This window comes from Thermobia domestica, chromosome 6 (assembly GCF_964235325.1).
Source record: "Thermobia domestica chromosome 6, izTheDome1.hap1.1, whole genome shotgun sequence".
Classification (NCBI taxonomy): Eukaryota; Metazoa; Arthropoda; class Insecta; order Zygentoma; family Lepismatidae; genus Thermobia; species Thermobia domestica.
This window is the reverse complement of record NC_137459.1, coordinates 286826191-286847447: the sequence shown is the minus strand read 5'-3', so window position 1 is coordinate 286847447 and position 21257 is coordinate 286826191. Positions and strand designations below refer to the sequence as shown.

Sequence of the window (21257 nt, the reverse complement as noted above, 5' to 3'; positions counted from 1 at the left end):
TGACATGAGAACAGCGACAGGTGGACATTATTTGACATATTCCGCAATACTACCAGATTAATACTGTTGCCAACCCAACATAGTTACATTTTTCAAATCTATATCAGACTACGTCAGGTTATTACATATTTCAAATCTACATGTAAAACGAAAACGTACAATACCACATTTATTATGCAGTGTTGCGAACTAAGGACACTACAGTATCAGAAACATCGAAAAATAACAATATAGTGTAGGGTTCTGCAACAGCAGTAACAGGGTAATGCACGTCCAAATATTTTAGTGTGGAATATTACGGTCATCGTATGACCGTACACACCGAACATAGGAAGAAAGTTACAAGGAATTGAAAACGTTATTTTTTTCAAAGAACTTTATTTCGAAAAAGTATTTCAGTAAGTATTACATCCAATTCCGGATATTATTTTCAATAGAAATAAAGATCGTAATGCCGTTTACAGCAATTTGATATCTCAAACCGTTACAGAGATTTGGGGAAAAAAGTTAAATTTTCTATGCTGCTTAAAATGGCGTATTAGCGGGAACATTTTAAGATAGTTTTTGGATCAAAAGATCCAATATATTTCATTCAATCAAATATTTTCTTGTACGCCTTATATCTCGAGAACTACATATAGTGCAGCCAAACCAAAACTACCTCTTAACTCAGTATGGTGTTCTTATTCCGTAAAAAATACGAAATCTCGATTTAGAGTTCATTTAAAATTTTTGTGGTCCCTGATCCAAAAAACCCATTATATTTCATTCAACCAAACGTTTTCTTGTACGTCTTATATCTGCAGAACTGCATATAGTGTATCCAAACCAAAACTAACACTTGACTCAGTTTGATGTGTTTATTCCGTAAAATATACGGAAACTCGATTTATCTAGAGGCTGTTCAAAAATTTTGTGGCTCCTGACCCAACATCTAATTATTGGCCAAGATCGCAATCTTTTGATCCATTTTTTTGATCATTCCTAAAATTCTTGTTGTTTAGATTTTCTTCCGCAACGTTAGTGTAATCCATTTTGGTAGATCTAATTAGAAAAACTAAACAGGCCGCTAAAGATGGCACCTCCGTTTTCATTTCTCATGTGCAATTTTCGGCAAGATATCGAAAAGCTCTCTCCGGAACGGTTCAAGATATTTTGTTGCTCCTTGTTTTATGTAAAGGATGATAATTTACTGTTTCAAGTGATATCTTCCATTTGGAAATATCTGACGTAAGTCTCGTGTTGTAGCCTTCTGATTCTTTTCTTGAAAAATAAATAAATAAAATAATCCCATTTTTTTTTCTGCTGATCAGTGCCAAACAGTGCCAAACTACATTGCCTGGAAAGGAAAACTTCCACTTTTGAGTTCAATAGCTTTTATAAACTATATTCGTATTTTAACTTCCCTGGCTAATGTCTTTATTGCAGTTTTTTTACTTTTTATTATTATTATTATTATTATTATTATTATTATTATTATTATTATTTTGTCTTCTTGCGAGCGGTGATGATTATTAGAAAGAAATGCAAGCAAAAGGCTAGTACTCACCAGAAAAAACAAAGTACCTTTAAGTCTAAGTATCACTTTCGGAAGATCCTTCTTCCATTTTAAGCTTAGATCCAATTCTAAGAGAATTTAAAAGATGGGGGAGAAATGTGGATACGTAAAAATTAAAAGGATTAATTTCTTTCTAAGACCATACGTGTTGCAATTATAAGTGTGACAGGGGACATGACTCATCCACATGAATTACGCAAAACTTTTTCAATATCTGAAATGAGAAAAGATCACCATTATTTCTGATGGTGTCCCTAGTCACCTCAAAAATCGTTACCAACTGTTTGAATGGACGAAGTTGCGTAGTCAAAATGGTGAGGATTTTACAAGAGTGACAGTCATACACACAACAACCCTATCCTGTTCCCCAAAGAGGAAGTTGAAGAACTCAAGAATAATCGAACCAAACTATCTCCCTGTGAAAATAATTCAGAAGTAATATGTCTGGACTCGGTGATGGGCGAATTTATGTTGCACGAACTCGAAAGAGCAAGGAAGAATAAATTTCATTTGTCCAACTAATACCATTTGCCCAGAAACAGCAGGAGAATGTTCACACAGTAACGTGTGTTGTCTATGTGTATGCCACCATTGCTCACTTCCAATTGGCGATGCTTTAAAGATTGTGGGTGCCGCAGTTCCTACTGGTTCAAGAGGAAGGCATCACTCAATATCAAAGGATGAGAGTGTTACAGTTGAACACATTTTCAGTTCATTGAATAGTTAATTTCAGTTCTAAGCAGAATGCACAGAAATGGTATGCTTTGGAACCTGTAATGTTTTGCAACATGTACATATATTTTGGAAGCTGTAATGTGTTTGAAAACTGTGTCTCATGTCATAAAAGACTAAATTTTGATTTCATGAGATAAATATGTGAGAATGTGGTAACTGAAACTGATACAATGTATTGCAAAATTTTCAGTTGTTTATAAATCCTATTTAAACTCAATAGTGGTTTGGGATTGGCATTTCTGACAAAAAGAGAAAGAAAGAAAAAGAATTAAAAAAGAGAATACCGTAATTTAAAAGAAATAGAAGGCTACAGCACGAGAACTTGGGCACATATTTCCAAACGGAGTATATTATTTTAATCAGTAAACTATTGATTTTTCAAATAAAATTAAATGCATCAAAATATCTTGAATATCTAGATAGACCATTTTAATATTTTGCCAAAAATCACATGTGTGAAATGTCGCGGGAGACACCATCTTTGGCATCAGGATTAAAAAAAAATCTTTATCCTGAATTTTAACATTTGTTAAATTCCATAAATCTGAGACTATCAAGGTGATAGTTTTTTTTTTCTTTGCCTGTCTGAATTGGTCTGAACTATACCTGGTACAGTTTGATGCTAAACATCGTATATATCTTTGTTCTAAATGTGAAATATTAAAATATCCCACTACGTTTGGAAGCAGAAGAGTAAAGGCAAGATGAATAGCCACATTTTGCTAAATGATAAGATACGTAGGAGGAAAATATGAGAGAATACGTGTAGAAGTGGCGAATATGTGGATGGAAAGGGGAAGAAGCAAAGGAATAGTGACTTCGTATTCTTGTTTTTATTAGATGCTAGCTGAAACTAACAGATTGCATTTCGTGTATTGAGTTTCTCTAATTATACTTCTAGTATGACAAGTTTTGCTTATCATAGTTAACATTGGGATTTTTATGTTCTGACCAAATACATTTTTTTTTTTTTTCAGGCAAAGACAAGGATAAAGTTAAACTTCCTTGATCAGATTGCAAAATTTTGGGAGTTGCAGGGATTATCGCTGAAGATACCAGTATATAACAATAGAATTGTTGACCTTTACACAATGCATCAGGCTGTTCAAGAAGAAGGTAAGTAGAAAACAAGAGGAAATTGTATATATGTACGTAATTACTGAACATGGAGGCCTAGAAATTATACGTTATCTGTTGTTTCAAATGTTAGTTATATTGAACTCTTTACGTTTATTGTAGCTGTGGGAATGGTAAATGAAAATTATGTGATAGATATTTAACATTATAAAATCTGTATTAGTACGTACTACAACATTTTTATGTACCAAGTTCAAGCAAAAACATACACATTACGTTAATTTTGGTACAAAATTAATTAGGTTTTGTGTCAGAGCAAGGCTACTTTGAATCTTCAATCATTTCTTTGGTGAGCTGTTATTTAGGAAACTCGGAAAATACGGAGGTGTCACTTTTAGAATCATTTGTTCTTTCTTCGAGTTACTATGCATGCGTATTTAACATCAACATCTTCAAAATCTTATGTCTCGCAAAATTATTAGCATGGGAATATGGTTAAACAAGGTAACATCTGTGTATCTGTAAGCAGAAAACCATAGTTTCTCGGACAGGGTAATGTTCGTACAACTAATACATTCTCATAAAATAAGTAAACTAGGACGTTTTTAAGTTAACAGTTAAACTTGAGAATGAAAATTTTTATGCGCTATAAGACTCAGTGAGTCATTTTGTAATACTTAAAGCAGACATCGTTGTTTGTAGATAAATGTATAATTAGGCCCAAATTAATTTCAAGTGAAAATGTGCGAGTCAAACTTGAAAGTAAGATAGGGATTTCACACACGCTGAAAGAGTAATTTCAAAGAGTTACATATAAATTCAGCAATTCTACTTAGGCTATTGAAATGCCTAGTGTATACTTCTTTTCTTTTCCTTTTTTTCTCCTTTTTTCTTATTTGAGGAAATATTGACTGAAATCTGCAGTAGAAGTCATATCGTGAAGGAAGTACTAAATATAATTATGTATTGTTTTATTTCCTACTGGCAAGTTGACATAATGTATTTTAAATATTTGTTTTAGTAGAGAAGACCACAAAGAGTTGCAACGATGTATTTCACTCTCTCGACATACTCGGTTTCTAATAGACCTGATTTTTGTCGTAGTATAATAGTATCGGGATAGGTTTCTGATACACTTACCGCCGCAGGTACTTCTTCCCTTCAGATAAATGCTGAGTATGCTGACGACACACGCTAACGCGAGTTATAGTGTTTAATCAACACGTAGCAAATACCTCACATTGTTTTTATGTGTTATATGACATCAATAGTAGTTTCATGGCCCAACATTTTGCTAGTATTAAAGCACCAAGAAGGTGGTAATTCACAGAAAAACATGAATGTTTTTTACGATTGAGGTTGCTAGACAATTCGAATTTTATTTTTATTATAGTCTCGCATATCCCTTTGAAGTTAGGTGAAACGCAAAATGGTATTCCGTGGTGAGCTCGTTTAAATATTAATTAGCGATCAGTCTCATATGCAATCCATCGGATGAAATTTAAAATTATACACGCACTTTATAGAAGTGCAAGATTATTATTATTATTATTATTATTATTATTATTATTATTATTATTATTATTATTTGTATATTATATTTTAATACTTTCTGGATCACTCTGTGGCGCCACAACTCACATAGGACTCAGAATTATTAGACGACTTAATTAAAGGTGGTGTCGCTTGCACGTAAACAGTCATTGTTGTTACTTTCGGCTTTCTTGAGTTCAATACTACTAAATTCAAATAGCTACCCAGCTTGAGTTTAACGTCAAAAATCGTATGCTTACCAAGAATTGAACCCGGCACTGCCCGTACCGAAGACCGTATTGGTATCTGTATGATTACGTGGGAGCATCACTCATACAAATTAAATTTATTAAGTAAATATGAAAGTACTCAGTTTATTAATTTGTATTATAGGCTTAGTTAATACTATGTTATAAAGAATTAATTTTATTTGAATACATACTTCAGTGCGTTGTGTTGTGTAAGTGAAAAATATTCAAATATGATTACCAGTCATAATCGATATATTCAGTAATGATTATGGGTTTTTGAAAGACCATTATAACCAGTCTTAATGTTGAAACATTTTAAATTTTGAATATTATTATTAATTTCACTCTTCATATTTCGAAATGAAAAACCCATTAATGATGCTATGGAGAACGTAATACATAATTGAGCAACTTCAAAGTGTAATTCGTAGAAAAGCACAAGAAATTACGCTTAATTGAAATTAAAATTACAGTAAATAAATTGCAATAGGTACTTTATTATTTCTTTTAAATGAAATAGACCATAAAATGTAATTTGAATTAACTCTAATAGACAAACATTGCATTACACAGTTGATTCCAAGTAGAATGTGCTGACGTATTACCTATACACACTTATTGTTTAAACTTTCATTGTAGGTGGAATGGTGGAAGTGACATTGAAAAAGATATGGGGTAAGGTGATAGCCAAAAAAATGGGTTATCAGGATGCGAAGAATGCCGCAGGATGGTTGAAGAAGTGTTACGAAAAAATTCTCTACCCGTATGACATTTTCCAATCGCGGAAAAGTAGTGTTGTTGTTAGTCCTGTAAGTATTTCATTGTTACTACCTGATACTGTTAGTTAGATATTCATTAGTTAGCCATTGCAAGAGTAGAAGTTCGCTAATTTAAGTAGTAAATCAAACAGAAGCAATGTATGTTGCAATGAACTATTCTTATTACTTTGGTAAAATAATTTGTTTTAACCTTTACAAGAAAATAGTTTCTGTGAAATATATAATTACAATTGTCTTAGTAGTAAAGTAAACAAGAGTTCAGATAAAAGGGCAACAGCAGTTTCACTAAATGTTCTGAACGAAAGTTTCAAAAGTTGAATCTCAAAACTTTTTTTTAACCCTCGTATCGATAGCATAAATTTCTGCCAGATGAAGTTTCACCTGGGCACGCAACCCAAAAATAAGTTTGTGAAATGACTCACATAACCTCGCAACTACTAAACAGGACATAAGTCGAGTTCCACCCTTTTATCCCAGAATCTTCAAATAATAATTCAATATTCGATACAAAGTCTAAGAACGAAGGAAAACACTGTAATTCTTTCTTTCTTGTAAGCTTAGCTTTCTTGGACATCAAAATATTGTAATTCCCAACTTCTATAGATTGATTGTTATTTAAAAATCCTCAGTGTGTAATGTTCAGAGACATCTGCTAAGACTGCTGTTTTAATAAAAATAAAATGAAAGTTGATTTATGCGTAGTTGTAGAGTAAGACTGAGAAAATTTTGATGGAACTGTTTTCACTATTTTCACAGACGAAATTGTAAATAAGTACTCCAGTTAATAAAAGCAGCTTCGAACAGATTTTTCTCTCTCCCAACACAGACTCACGGTTGTTGTGGGGCTGAAAACTGCGGAGTCAAAAAATTCCAATCAGGTGTGGAGAAGCCGTCCAATGTAGTAGTTTGCCTTCGAGTTTCTATGGCATCTGCGTCCGAGATACTTTTGTAAACCTGTTTTTGCAGCTGATAGATTTCTGTAACTAAGCATCCTACAATAAACACATTGTTACGATATCTTCCTATTCCAAATATTGCACTAAAATGCGTAGTGTATGTTTTCTTGTTTACATTTGTTGGTCGTGTTTATAGAAGTAACATTATTATTTTTACTATTTCGTCTATTTGACATTCTTACGTTCCTGAAGTAGAAATGAAATACGTATTGAATATTCCTGGAATATATTTTCTGTGTGGTTTATGCGAGTTGTTGTACATATTGTATAGTATAGTAATTTGAATATCGTGTATTCGGTATCTTTATAGAGCGACGTCAAACAGGACGTAAAAGAAGAAAAGGATGATAAAGATGTAAAGGACGTTAAAGATGTCAATATTGACATAAAAGCTGTCAAAAGAGGCCGAAAGACACAGGTATTCGAATTGACATTTTAATTCAATGTGGATTTTATTTTAGCATATTTGAATCTCAGAGTGTGTCTGCCTTGTGTATGTGTGTGTATAAAGAATATCATTGTGGTACCTATCATGGAGTTCTGAATAGGGGAAAATAAGATCGTTTGTTTTAGTGTATTTTTCTGCTCACTACCCTACTTACAATAGTACATGTGTAAAACGTGTAGAAGATAGATTTTCTTTGAGAAATATTGTCGAGAATTTCAATGTAGACGAGAATTGACTAAATTGCAATGCTTCTAAGTTTAAATCTCATTAAAATTCATTCCTTCATCTGTTGAGATAAAACACGGGAATCTACTTGGGAAAGTGATTGTATAAGGGTCGGAATTTTTGACTGATGATTACACGTATAACCAGTGTATATCCAAATGAACATGCAAATAAGAATGAGTTTTTACTTGAGATATGAACGAGAAGATTCTAAAAATCTAAACTTTACTGTTGATCATAATTTAATAATAAACAAAATTGTTTTATATACGTAACGTACGTCACGTGGAAGAAGCTTGACAGTGTGTTTAGCAGTTTAATTAAAAATGTCCGAAGTGATGTAAACGTTCCTCGTCTAATCTGACCTATATCTATTTTAAATGCTTTGATGCGTATAAGTAGTGATATAACGTTGAACCTGTATTAATACCACATTGTTATATATAACCTTCATTGAATATAGGGTATTAAATTTCTAGTGGTATACCTATAAATATGTTTGTAGTTTTTCTATTTGGAACGCTTAAAAGACTTGTTTTCAGTTACATTATTTGACACTTAAGAGTTGTCTTCCATTGTGTACACTACCTGGAAGAGCAAAGTTCAGATATACCAAATATTTCGATTTCCCTTTTAGTCAATTACAAGTACCTTGTCGCGTGAGCAAATCGTGAACTAGTACTTTTCGTGCTTAACATAACCATCTTTGTTCTTCCATGTCTCTTATTTGAAAAATATGCTTAACATCTTTAATTTTTTCCCCTATTCACTCCTGGTCGATAAGTGTGAATTTATTGCTTACATATTTCCATTAATGTGTCTGTCTGTGGAAGTGTATGTACATTGTTTCTCAGTTCATTTTTACTATTTTTTTTTCGCACTTCGTGTTGAACTGTTTTCTTTTGTTTTGCATGTTAAAAATAGTAACATACCATTCGTTAGCTGTATTTTTCTTATTTTATTCGTTAGCGTAATATTACATATATTTTGTCGTTCTTGATAGTAACGTTTTAGAACGGCGTAGTTTGTATTCGTAAAAAGCATGAATTACTCTTAGATGTCTTGTATTTATTGTTGTGGTGCTTGAATAAGTTGTAGCTTCAGCTAAATTGTAAAAGTCAGTTGTGTTTCAACAACGTAAAATTGATTATTTACTAAATAATAAGTACCAAGTAAACGTTAAGGGAGAAAAGAATGAGAAAAGTTTTGAAATAATTAATCTTCGTCTTGTATCTAAATAAACAAGAATATAAGATCGTAACTCCAACGGAACATGATCTTTAGGTGAGCTCAGATTCCCATTATAATTAAGAGTTTTTTTTTTTTTTTTTTTTTTTACCTGACTCGTATTTGGCTGAAAATGTGTTGAAAATTCGGAGTGATCTCAAGATGAGAAGTTATGGTGTTAGTAGAACTTTTATCCTAGCATATTTCTTAATTTAGAGCTGCTGTAAGAACATAGGACCTTACATAATGAAGAGAGAAAGTTGAATCTGAGATTCATGCGTTTTATGATTCTTAAACATAAAAAATCCTTTTTTATATATTTACAGACATTGCAGGTTCATTGTTTATCGGATCAAAATACAATTCCAAGGGAATTTTTTGTGAGTTCTCTCACTTTCTTCCTACGTGCTAAAATAATAGTAATTTGTTAATGTAAGGAACTACATGCCTGTGCAGCATACGTATATTTTCGACTGGTTCAGCACCTTAGCTCTCTAGTACGGGTAGTGATCAAGTTGCCTCACGATGCTGGGTAAAACTTCGAAAAATTGTTTTCCCACCGGAAATCGAACTCAGAACCACAATGTTCTACCACATTATCGCTGCATAAGAACGTTTGAAAATTATGTACAGTAAAACCTGATAACTTTGCCTCGTTTCTGTAGAAGTTGCATTTTCTGTACGATATTCACTACATATTTCTCTGTGAGTGAGTCACCTCTCTTATCTTCAAAGTTGACGGCATTGAAGCAACGTTGTCCCTATTCTATTAAATTTACTTCTGTAAAGTGGACATCTACGTGATCTTCATTTCTTAGTAAGCCTTTCAGAGCATCTTTTACTATTGTGTGTTTCAGGTCAGTAAGTAAATCCATGAGAAACCATTGAAAGTAACTTCTCCGTACAACAGGCGGTGGTACTCTTCCTTGTTTTGATGCTTATTGTCGACAAATATATCAATACATAGGCTCCATTTAGGCTTCCCATTCGTATTTTATACATTGCAAAAACATTTCGTAATTCAGTTTAGACGTATTTGGATGTCTTTATATTCATCACGTCTTCGACTTCTTTTCCTTTTGGCCAACTTGGAGAAATTTAGAATATATGACGAGCAGATTCATATTCCAAGTGTTAAAACAAAAGGAAAATAAGATGACAGGTCAGGTCTTAATTTTCGTTGCTTATGGCATTTCGCACCTTAGAGGAGCGAGATAGTATAGATGTTTCGAATATTTCTTTGAAGTATCAGTATCTTCATCTGTTGTAATATGTAATGAGAGAAAAGAACAATGTGCAATAGTGTTTTGTAGTTAATTAGCATATTTAAATTACAACAGTATGTGAGAATAACCGCTAAGATAGATTTTATTGCATACGATGCTTTTATGTTGCAGAAATATTTTTTACCGTATTATTTATAAAATGCAAACTATCAAGTTGTCTAAAAGCTATTCAGCCTTTGGAGGTCAAAATTGAAAAGACATTTGTTTTGATTTGAAAATAACAGTATGAAAGCACATGTGCACCATCTTGTTCGATGATTTTCCGCCATTTTTCCGATAACGCCATAATCCCATCGCTATAGAACTTTTTGGTTCCTGGTCAGAAAATTGCGACACTTGGTTTTAATAGACGCCCCTTGAAATTAACTTAACACCATCCAGGGAGTTCTGCAGAGAACAAAGCAAATGACACAGTCTGACGGCGCCATGTCCGGGTTATACAGTGGATCCATGAAAACCTCCAATTCAAGTTCTCTTAATTTCTAACGAATCGTTAAAAATGTATATGATTTTACATTGTCAGCGTGGTGTACGACACCTCTTTCGTTGACGAGTTTCGGCCATTTTGAATTTCGAGACATGCTCCACGATGCAGGTCTGAGTCAATCGCTCAGGTCCATTAACTTGGAACGCCACCATCCGAAAATTCATTCTTTTATATCTCATCGTTTTACACCCATTTTGCACCGTTTTGCACCTTGATTAAAAAATTTCGTACCCTCACCATTACTGAGAAATTCGAAATTCAAAATGGTGTTCCAAGTTAATGGTATTCAGTCACTAACTCATTTTCAACCTTTAGCAGTACCATCATCATCTAGTTCTGCACCGTTTTGCACCCTCTTTCAAAAATTTTATACCATCACCCAAACCGAGAAAATAACATTTGAAAATTCAAAATTTGAAATTTGCCACAAAAGCGAAATTTAAGTTTTAACCTGCCATAAGGTAGAACACATTTTTCACCCTCAGAAAATACCAATATTTCATTTTGTACTCTCACAGTTACCGAGCAATTTAAAATTCAAAACGTCGAATTACCATTAACTTGGAACGCCATTAACTCGTATCGAAGAATTAACAATATCAGCGTCATCTACGAGTTTTCCACCCTCACAAAATGTCAATATTTCATTTTGTACCCCCACAGTTAATGACAAATTCCGAATTCAAAATGCCGAATTACAATTAACTTGGAACGCCACCAACTCATTTTGAAGAATTAAGAACACCAGTGCCCTTTGCGAGTTTTGCACACTCATAAAATGTCGAGATTTCGTTTTGTACCCTAACATTTAATGAGAAATTCCGAATTCAAAACGCCGTTCGAGACACTGCACACCATTCTACGAGCTGTCTGCTGCGAAGAGGTATCCTTTACGGATCATTTTTTCGTTGCTAATGAGTTTGACTTCCCTTTGTTAAAAATTCGTACGTTCTGTTCTCCCCTAGCTAATCATTCAACCAATGCGCATTTTTTAGCCCAGATGCATGTGCCGAGGAACACCAACAATAGCTCAGAACGCTGCTAGCGCAGTATGCCAATTTAGATATGTTCTACAGGGTGAGTCATATGCTTCCACACAAATTGTAGAAAATGGGACTAATGTTTTTCTTTTTACAGATGGAATTTTATTATGCTATAGTTGAAGGATATGTTCCATATGTTCCCTTTCTATGTCCAAGTTCAATATGATAGGCGCTTTAACTAATTTTGGCGAACATGAGAAAATGTTTTTCCTATTACTTTATTGCAATCTTCTGTGATACTGCTTTTAAGATGGTCAACATTAAGAATTTTCATCTCGTACACAGTCGATTTCAGGAGTTGCCAAAGATAGAAATCAGGGATTTGAGATCTGGTGATCTGAGTGGCCGCTCCATCGAACCATGTAAACCGATACAATGTCCAGTGACAAAAATTTGCCTCAACTGAAAAAGAATAGAACTAACAAAACCAGAAACATTCTCGGTCATATTCTGTACCCAATCACAGAATTCTACTCTGCGGTCACGTTTGTCCTTTGTAAGATGTTGCAATAACTGCAGCTTGTATTGCTGCCACTTGTTAGCGTGCAGAATGCACATGACACTGCTTTGGCTGATTCCAATTTCCACAGAGACGTCGGGTCCCCTTTGTCGAACTCCTGGTCATGATTGTTGACTTACCTTCGTCTGTTGCTGTCTTTGATCTTCCAGGTCTGCGTTTGTCATCGACGGAACCTGTCCTTCTGAATTTCTTAATAACTAAGTTTGGCCACAATATTATGGGTTATCTGCGTTCTGTGGGTTTCATTGAATGTAAGTGCTATATGGCAGGTGATAACAGTCTCATCAAACAGAATGATGTCAATCCACTATTCTTTCGTTAGTGGCTTTTTTTTTTTTTTCATTTCATTGGTTCACCTACCTGAAAAGGAAAAATAAAATAAGCAGTTACAGTTTTCATAATATGTATGAGATATTTATGAGAGACATATTGACGATTCCAAGACGAAAATTTCGTTTGCTGAATGTATGCTTGTGTTCAATAGTCATGGCTGAATTAGCAGGCATCCATATTCTCGATAAGACTTCCGCTTCGTCGTTTGCACGTATACGCAGAATTATTGAGAGTCACTCATCCAAGATTTGATTAGTGAGATGCCACCGTTACAGCAACGAGGCTTGGTGTCGTTCTGTGGTGGGTGCTTGGACGATACGTTTAAGGAAACGATTATACGGACTTGGCTGCCAAGTACGCCCTCTTGATAGGTGTAGCCTTCACTTACTACCGATTTCAGTTGCGATTTTAAAAATAATGTGCTCCCATGGCAATGTGATTAAAACGATGCGAATTAGAATAAGCTACGAGGGGATGCTGAGAAGTTCTCGATCCGACCAAGAAAAAAAGAAAGAAGAGTGAAAATCGTAGGTTATTTCACGTATTCACGCCGAAGATACACGATCTTGGCACGGCGTCTTCCCAAGGTTTTTAACCGATCCGGAAAGAAGTCAAATGTTACTGAAATACTGCTGTGTTGCTGCTATTACCTCTACGTAATAATAATAATAATAATAATAATATCTCCCTACAAATATTTTTCAAGGGTGGGAAAAGGAAATAACACGAATTACCGAAGTCTGCTGTGTACGGGAAATGGTCTCCGTGCTCTAAAGTTATATCTGCTTCAAAATATCACAGTTGTCCTACAAAAAGAGGAGGGACATCCTTCTGAGAATCCTCTTGTTTTCGTTGTTTGCTGGAGTTTAATAATATCCCTTTTCAGCATCAATGCTATGAGACGTGGAAGTGAGTTTTAAGATTCAGTCCGAACCGTGGTAATGCGGAAATCAAACCTGAGACAGCGTTCACCAAAGGCTCACGCAAACCAGCAAACCAACGGCAGAGCACACCTTTTCTCGCCCTCACTTTCACCGCACCGTTCAGTTCGAACATTAAAGTCAGTATAGTGATCTGCTATCATTGTTCTCCCGTTATGCAGATAATGTGTGAGCAAAATGGCTTCTGAATCCCAAAATATAGTTTTCATGACGACCTCTACAAACTTTTGGGTCTTGAATTTTTTTTCGAGAACTTTCGAGGGCTTCAGCTGCCTTGGTCATGTGACATACACGCCGGAAGCAAGTTGGAGGTACAACTTGACCACTTCCTCGTATATTGGGTAAAACCATGTTTTAAAATTTGTCAGACATTTTCACGTAATAGTAGAAATGAAGTTAATTGACGTACTTCCGTATTAGTTACTTTCACAGTAAATTAGTTGTCCGTATTGTTAAAGTGTATTGTCCTTTCGAATATTCGGCATCTTGTCAAATGTCGTGAAGACTCAGATGTCAGGGAATATTTATAACTGCGTAATAATAGTTGTGACTTGAGAAATGACGATGTTTTCACTGGTCGTGCTCTAATTCTTATTTGTCCACCAACCTTATGAACGTTCTAGGAGTATTTTGTATCCCATATTGTGTCTAGAGGGTTTTTCTTTTCTCATTGATTTTATTGAAATTTTTATTTCTCATGTTCGTTATTTGTGATTTATTTTTTTCTTTTTATGTACTTATTTCTTTCATTACATTTTACCAAGTATTTATTTTGTCTATGTAATATTTATACTTTTAATTTTGTTAGCTTTTACCATAGTAATCCTTGCACGAGCTAGATATTCAGGCTACTTGGGTGTGTCGTGAAGGGGACAAATCCTTGGTGCTGCCACTACGTATAAAGAAGAGTAAAATGTTTCCCAAGAAAGATGGTTGAGAAGATTTGACATGCATTTTGTTTCTAGTAAAAACTATTATTTAAAAAAAAAAAAAAAAGTATTGTGAGGGTTTTAATTTAGGAATACATTAACAATGTACTTAATATGTTTTGATATATGCAATATACTTCAAAAGAAAGATCAGTGTCCATTAATCTTAATGTAACTTTCTCTTTCGCGCACAGAAATTTGCATTGTAATGTATTGCTTTTTCCCATATCTCCATGAAATTTGCATTGTAATGTATTACTTTTTCCCATATCTCCATGATAGTGACGCTGGGAACATACCAAGAAAATCAATTTTCCCCCTTTTCATTATATTCAAACCTAATGAATAATTAAGGACAACATACATATAGAATACAGACTCTTATTCAATGCATAAATTGTGTCAAATAAAGAAATATTTACAGAAGCGATCAGCGAGTAAGGTGGAAAGGTAGTACTAATAAAAGCAGTTTAGCTGTTAAATTTCTCTGGTACAGACAAATATCACTAAATTCATTAAATGTTAGTATTATTTGGGTTATCGGCTCTTATAAACTGTATATATTCGTAAGGGGAAATAGTTGAGAGTTGCCCAAGGTTTGTAACGTCTACAGTGCTCTTTATTTCATGTTTTCAGTAGTTTTAATATAAATTTATTTATTAAGTGCTAAGTTTATCTACCTAAATATAAGACGTATCGAAAATTAAATATGGTTTAAGCTTTACGTATTATTGCTTTCTTGATATGTGGTACTAACATTCTAGTTTGAATACACGCACAGACTGAAATCCGGACTCCTAATCCTAATAGCCTGTTTTCGAATGACCCAACCTGATCTATCCGTAACCTGATCAGCATAGTTTACTAGAGGAAGCGGGCAGTTTTAGGAGCGTTAGAATTTCTAGTATTTCGTCAGTTATAAACATAGCAGCAATTATATCTTAAGGCGTGATCTAGGTATTGGGAAACTTGATTCAGGCATTTTCGGAAGATAAAATTATTGCGACCTGAAACCTGATGATATTTTCTTCGTTTCTGTGGAAGAGTCGCTACATTTTTACACTTTCAGGCTATGGATGATGGCGAAATTGAGCAGACAAGAGGTGATTTTTTATACAAACCTCATGGTATTCCGTCACGCCAAGCGATTAAAGCACCACAGAAAAAAACAGGAAGGGGAGCTTGTCCAAATATAAAACCATTAAGTGGAATTCCCAGCCCAGGAAAAATGAGAACTTACCAGGCAAGTTACAAACTGAATGTATGTTTTAAAAAGATATTGGTGTGTGAGGAAGTTGCAGATATTTTTAAAGCACCTGGGATAAGGGATTTTGCACTAACTTCGATTTATTAACACCAAGTTGTTTAATAGTTAATAATATACGTATAACTTCGCCAGAACTTTGTCATTGAAAATAAATTAAAAAAAAAAAAAAATCATCAAAAGGGCGACACAATAAACTTAGTAAATATATTTTCAAAACGCGAATTAAGAAAGAAAGTGATGTTTCAGGAATGGTATCGGAATGCCTCTTGCGATACCACAATAATTTCTCAAAGTTTAGGCGAATTATACCGTTCACAAACATCGTCAGGTTGTGGTGGTCATTGTTTTATGTTCAAACACAAGATTGCAGTACAGTCCCTTTTCGCTTTGGTGGCTTATTTGTAATATCATTAATCTCATCTAGGTATTATGATATTTTTTATTATACTAGGTACACATAACTAATTGATTTTTAATAAATTAATTCGATAAAATGTTTTATTAATAAAGTCTTAATATTCATCGTCAGTTTTGAAGTAATATATGAAACTTCATCTAGCACGTTGAGTTAACGTAGTTGTTTCCTGTTTTAAGTTCGCCCTTCTATCCTTTCTAATGTTCGTAATCATGGCGGATTACCCTGGGGTTTCGATGACTTTAAATACAATTAATGTCTAAACCGCTTCCTTATCCTAACGAGTAGAATAGCCATGCAAAATGAAAATACATTATGTAATATATGTAATAAAAACATACATTAAATTTCGAAATTCACATTATTGGGTGCATCACTGCATTATCAATTCATTATGCAAAATTAGTTTCATATCAATAACGGTGTTTATTATAGTTCGATAAGTGCAAACTTAAATAGTTCAGCTACTACTTCAAGTTGAAGCTTTGACATTGCGTTTACTTTAGGCAGCTTGCACATGCAGTAAAGAAAGAGCAACAGACTTTAACTATTCGAAATACCCTGATACAGTAAAATTCAATTTGTAACTTTTAACTCACTGCAAAATGTCAATGATTTAAAAGACAAAACCTAATCCAGTATACTGCATTCTTATGTTTGAATAAGTTGTAATGAGGCATACCATTTTAAAGAAAACTCCAAACATCAGAGAATAATACAAATAAAGGATAATCAGGTAGGTAAAATTTAATTCTTTTCTTGTAAAATTTACAAAATTGACCCGATTTCATGTTTTGGAATAATTTGTACGAGTAAACCAAATACACATTTCCTGTTTCATACAGTTCAACTATACAGAAATACTGAAAGGTAAGTTGAAGACTCCTGTCATAGTAGGAGCATCTTGATTTGACCAACTGATAGACGTCTGATCACGTGAGTGGTATAATTTGATCCAGTTAGAGGAAGATGTTAGTGGAAAACGGTAAGATGACTATATTGGAAAAGGAAATGCTACTGCGAAGTTCATTCAATAAATAAGCCTAAACTTAAAACACAGTTCAAGAAAATTAAAAAATGAATTTTGCTGGTACATGTGTCGTTATATATGTTGATAAAGCTTGAAATACCCACTAATGAAAACTTCAATATTAAGAAAAATGGTCATTTATTTATGAAATTGGGTTCAGCTCAAACTCTGCTTATCTCATCTACACTATGCAGATGAAGTACGGAAAAAAATATTCTAAGTTTAGGTGTGTAGAAAAGAATATTCCCTTTCTTTGTTACAAACTGAATTTGAGCTTAATCGGCCATCAATTGATTTGAAATCAAAATTAATACTAATGTTTATTATTGATTTTTCCCTTAACTGAAATTTATTTCAGAGCTCCTCCGTGGCTAAGCGGTTAGCGTACGCGCCTTTGGCGTGGGAGGCCCGGGTTCGATTCCCGGCGGGAGCTCATGTGGTTCGGATTCCACGTTAATCAGTAGGTCCACGTCTCATATAGCCTCGCTGCTGAACGGGACGTTAAACTCAAAATCAACTCATCAATGAAATTTATTTCATACTGTATAAATGTATCTTAAGAAACTTGAAACATGGAAAGGAGACCCAATTACTGTATTCACATACAGTATGAGTTAGTGTTCCGAGGTTGAATTGTAGTTAGTAATCATATCTCCCTTAAGTAGAGTTAGTTGTTAGAGTGAGCTTATAAAGAGCTAGTTTTCGAAGGATGTCTAGTGTCTAGAAAAAAATACACAAAAATCATTTCGCAAGTCTAGCCTTTTAATCATGAGATATAACATTTAACTGCCGTAGTGTGCCATTAACAAAGTATCTGCATACTAACAAACATAGCCTCTTAGAACTATTTATTATTTGCTTATTTATTCATCTTCTTTTAATTATATGTACTTAGGGAGGGGTTATAGTGTAAATCTATCATATATTTAGCTTTTGTCATTTTCATGCTTTCTATACTAAACATATTAGAGTTAATTTTTACTTACTCATAGTACCTTAGAATTAGGTCGAGTGGTCTAAGACATTAGGCAAGCGATTGCAAGACCTATTTGTTGCAGACATGTTGAGGACATGGGTATTAAATATTGTTCATTCAGTATTCATTTCATTAGCATTCATTTCTCATTATCATCTTTAGCTCAAAAGACAGAAACGTGGAACATAAAACTCAAATATATATATATTAGAAAAATAGAATTACTTCAGATGTCGATTCAGTTTTAAAAATTTTAATCAGCTCGTTTAATCAATTTGAAATCTGCATAGATGTTTATAATCTAATTCAGTAAATCTGGAATTGTTCACAGCAAGTATTGAATTATTCAGCAGCATTAAATACAGGAGAATGCAGAACAAGTAAATAAAGCAAGTGTGTGCGTGCCAATAGCTAAATGAACAGAATTTAATATTATCATGTGTTATTTTAGTCTGATTCAGACCCTGGAGGTGATGAAAACAAGGAGTTAAGGAGATTACAGTTTTTTGGAGCCGGACCAAAGATGGCTGGATATGTAACAAAAACACCGGATGCAAAGAGGAAAACTAGAAACAAGAAAGTCAAATATGACTACGATCCTGTAAGTTGCTATATCATTCATACTTGCATGTAGGTTATGCTTCAATACTACTTTTCTTTATCGGTGTGTGAGACTATTCCAGGGAGTTGTTCTAGCTGTTCATAGCTTTTTCTTTACACGCATTGAATTCGTTTACTAATATATAATACATAACGTTATTAAAATACATACACTTTTGTGGGTAGGAAGGAGTCTCCAAGAATGGAAATATTGAAATTCAACATACACGTGTAAGAACATATATGTTTTCGTGTTACAACACTTCCTACAACTTTAAGCTTATGGTTGTTTAAAGTAAAACACATACGTTTTAAAATTGTAAAAACAGACAATGTAATTACCGGCCTATTGTTGCCAAAAATTTAATTTTAAAGTTTTTACTTTCCTGGAAATTAGTAACTTCAAACGTGGATTTATTGAGTTTTTGTGGTTCAGCATCCAGTTTTGAATTAAAAGTTAGTTCTAAAGTCAGCTTCACGTGCCACTTCAGTTTTGCCGTAATTTTGGGTTAAAAAGATAACACTATTATTTGAAGGAGAACTTACGGCGTGGTGGCGCAATGATAGAGCGTTCACCTCTACTGCGAAAGGTCTCTAGTTTGATTCTAGAGCCGTGTAGGTTTCTAATGAACAGCACCTTGCCCGTGTACTTTCTCGGGGTTCCCCGTGTCTTCCCACGTTTTCTTTCGACAAATTCTTTTATAATAATTAATTTTCATTAATCATCATCTTAAGCCTAATTGATGTAACCTTGGAGTGGTCATTAAATATTTCATTTCGTTTCATTTCTTCATTCCACCAATTCTGTCTTAGTCATTCACTATTTCATCCGTCTTACTTAGCATACAGGGTATAATTATCATCCATCTTCTCATTTAGCATAATTCGTGGGATGTAAAAATACACTTCCATTTCTCAATGTGAGAAGTCTATGTGTCTTATATCGAAGGAATACTATTTAACATAAGTTAATATTTAAGTAATGAAGTCATATTTATGTTTATATTCTATCCCTAATCCTAAGTTTTAATTTATTCCTCCACTCCAGTTCCTTAAACTCAATTTTTCTGGATTCCTTGCTCGTCCAGAGTAGAAAGAAACTGTTATCCTGGACCTGTTCAACATTCAGACAAGACAAGACGACCACTTGTTTCGCCATTCACTTGTTTATCGCATTCCGTCATAGTACTGGAAACTTGGGCTGAATACGTCATTTAATTTCTCCCTGAATAGGGTGCGAGAGCTCCCTCGTGGTTAGTGCATTTGCTTTCGGTGCGGGAGACCTGTGTTCGATTCCGCGGTGGGAGTTTATGTGGTTCGGAACCCACGTTAAGGTGTAGACCTATCTCTTTATAGCCTCAGCATTGAAAGGGGCGTGAAACTACAGTCGAACCAACCAGTAGTGATAGCAAACACAAGTTCTCGGAACCTGGATAACGAGAGAGAAAAGTTAAATGCCCTTATTTTATTCCCCGGGCATTTATCTTCTGCTGTTATGTAAATCTGCATAACTAATATGTACTATTGGTTGCATATATGGAAGCGTGCACAAAATTTGAACTCCCTATTACCCCCCGAGCCGAAAATACACAAAACTGCTTCGTACGTGGGGGGTACGGTGGCTTCGTGATAAAGCGCTTAACCTCTGGTGTGTGGATCCCTGGTTCGATCTCCGACCAAGTTCGTTGTGGACAACATCGTGTCCGTGATTTTTCTCAAGGTACTCTCGTTTCCTCCCAAAGTATCATTCCACCAATTCTTCCATCATTCGTCTCAATCATCCGCTTCCCTTAGTATAACAGACATAATCGTGGGGCATAAATTGAATTGCTTCGTACGCGATTAGATCTGCTGCAGATATATTTATTTACAAAATTTGGTGGTTCTAGGTGACTCCTTTCTATGCAAAAAGCTACACATACATTCACACAATTATTATTATTATTATTATTAAGATTAGTGATTGTTTTGCAGTATTTTTCAAATCAAATATCACACGTTCCTTTCAGTTGGTATTTCTGTATTTTCTGTATGATTCAGAGTAAAATTTGGTATGTTTTTCCTTTTTTTTTCTTTTTTTTAAAAAAAAAAACAAAAAAAAAATCTTGAAGACTGTTTTGATCAGAAAAATTGGACAGTTTTAAAAATAGGTTTAAGAGTTGTTGAAACTATTACCCTGTCTTCATCTATAGGAAATGTAATACTTTTCCTTGTGTGCATATGTTTTCTGCTTAAAGTAAGGGAGACAATTTTTTTTCTGTAGCTCTCCAAATTACACTTAATTAACTAATGTATTAAGTGAAACTTGTAATTCAATACTTCAGATGATGAGTAGGATTTCTTAATTAGCGAAGTATTTCTTTGGTTAGGAAAGGAAGTATGTAAACATAAGTTAATTTAGATCTATGCTAGTGAATAATAGATACTTAATTTTAATATTCTCCACTATTTATAGCCATCAACTGGAAGTAACAGACTAAAAGTTAGGGGCTAAATATCAGAGAATGTATATATTATTTTGAATGAAAAAAGATAAATTTCTACAGATGATTATGCAGTGAACGCGTTCGAATTTAAATGAAGCTTGTTCGTAAGAATGGCTTCATACGAGATTATTCAACATTTTTTTTTTCTGACACAA

The 21257-nt window shown here is 34.0% G+C and overlaps 1 protein-coding gene across 3 annotated transcripts in view; it reads left to right on the top strand.

Moving 5' to 3' along the window:
* LOC145688519 (lysine-specific demethylase 5A-like) overlaps positions 1-21257 on the top strand; it is a 155794-nt gene that overhangs the window by 40379 nt on the left and 94158 nt on the right. For 2 of the 3 annotated variants that reach the window (XM_081762870.1, XM_081762871.1), the window contains exons 3-7: positions 3271-3409; positions 5794-5963; positions 7200-7307; positions 15398-15571; positions 18468-18617. In XM_081762870.1, coding sequence (XP_081618996.1) covers positions 3271-3409; positions 5794-5963; positions 7200-7307; positions 15398-15571; positions 18468-18617 — 741 coding nt within the window. The remainder of the gene's footprint in view (positions 1-3270; positions 3410-5793; positions 5964-7199; positions 7308-15397; positions 15572-18467; positions 18618-21257) is intronic. The other variant, XM_081762872.1, reaches the window with a different exon arrangement.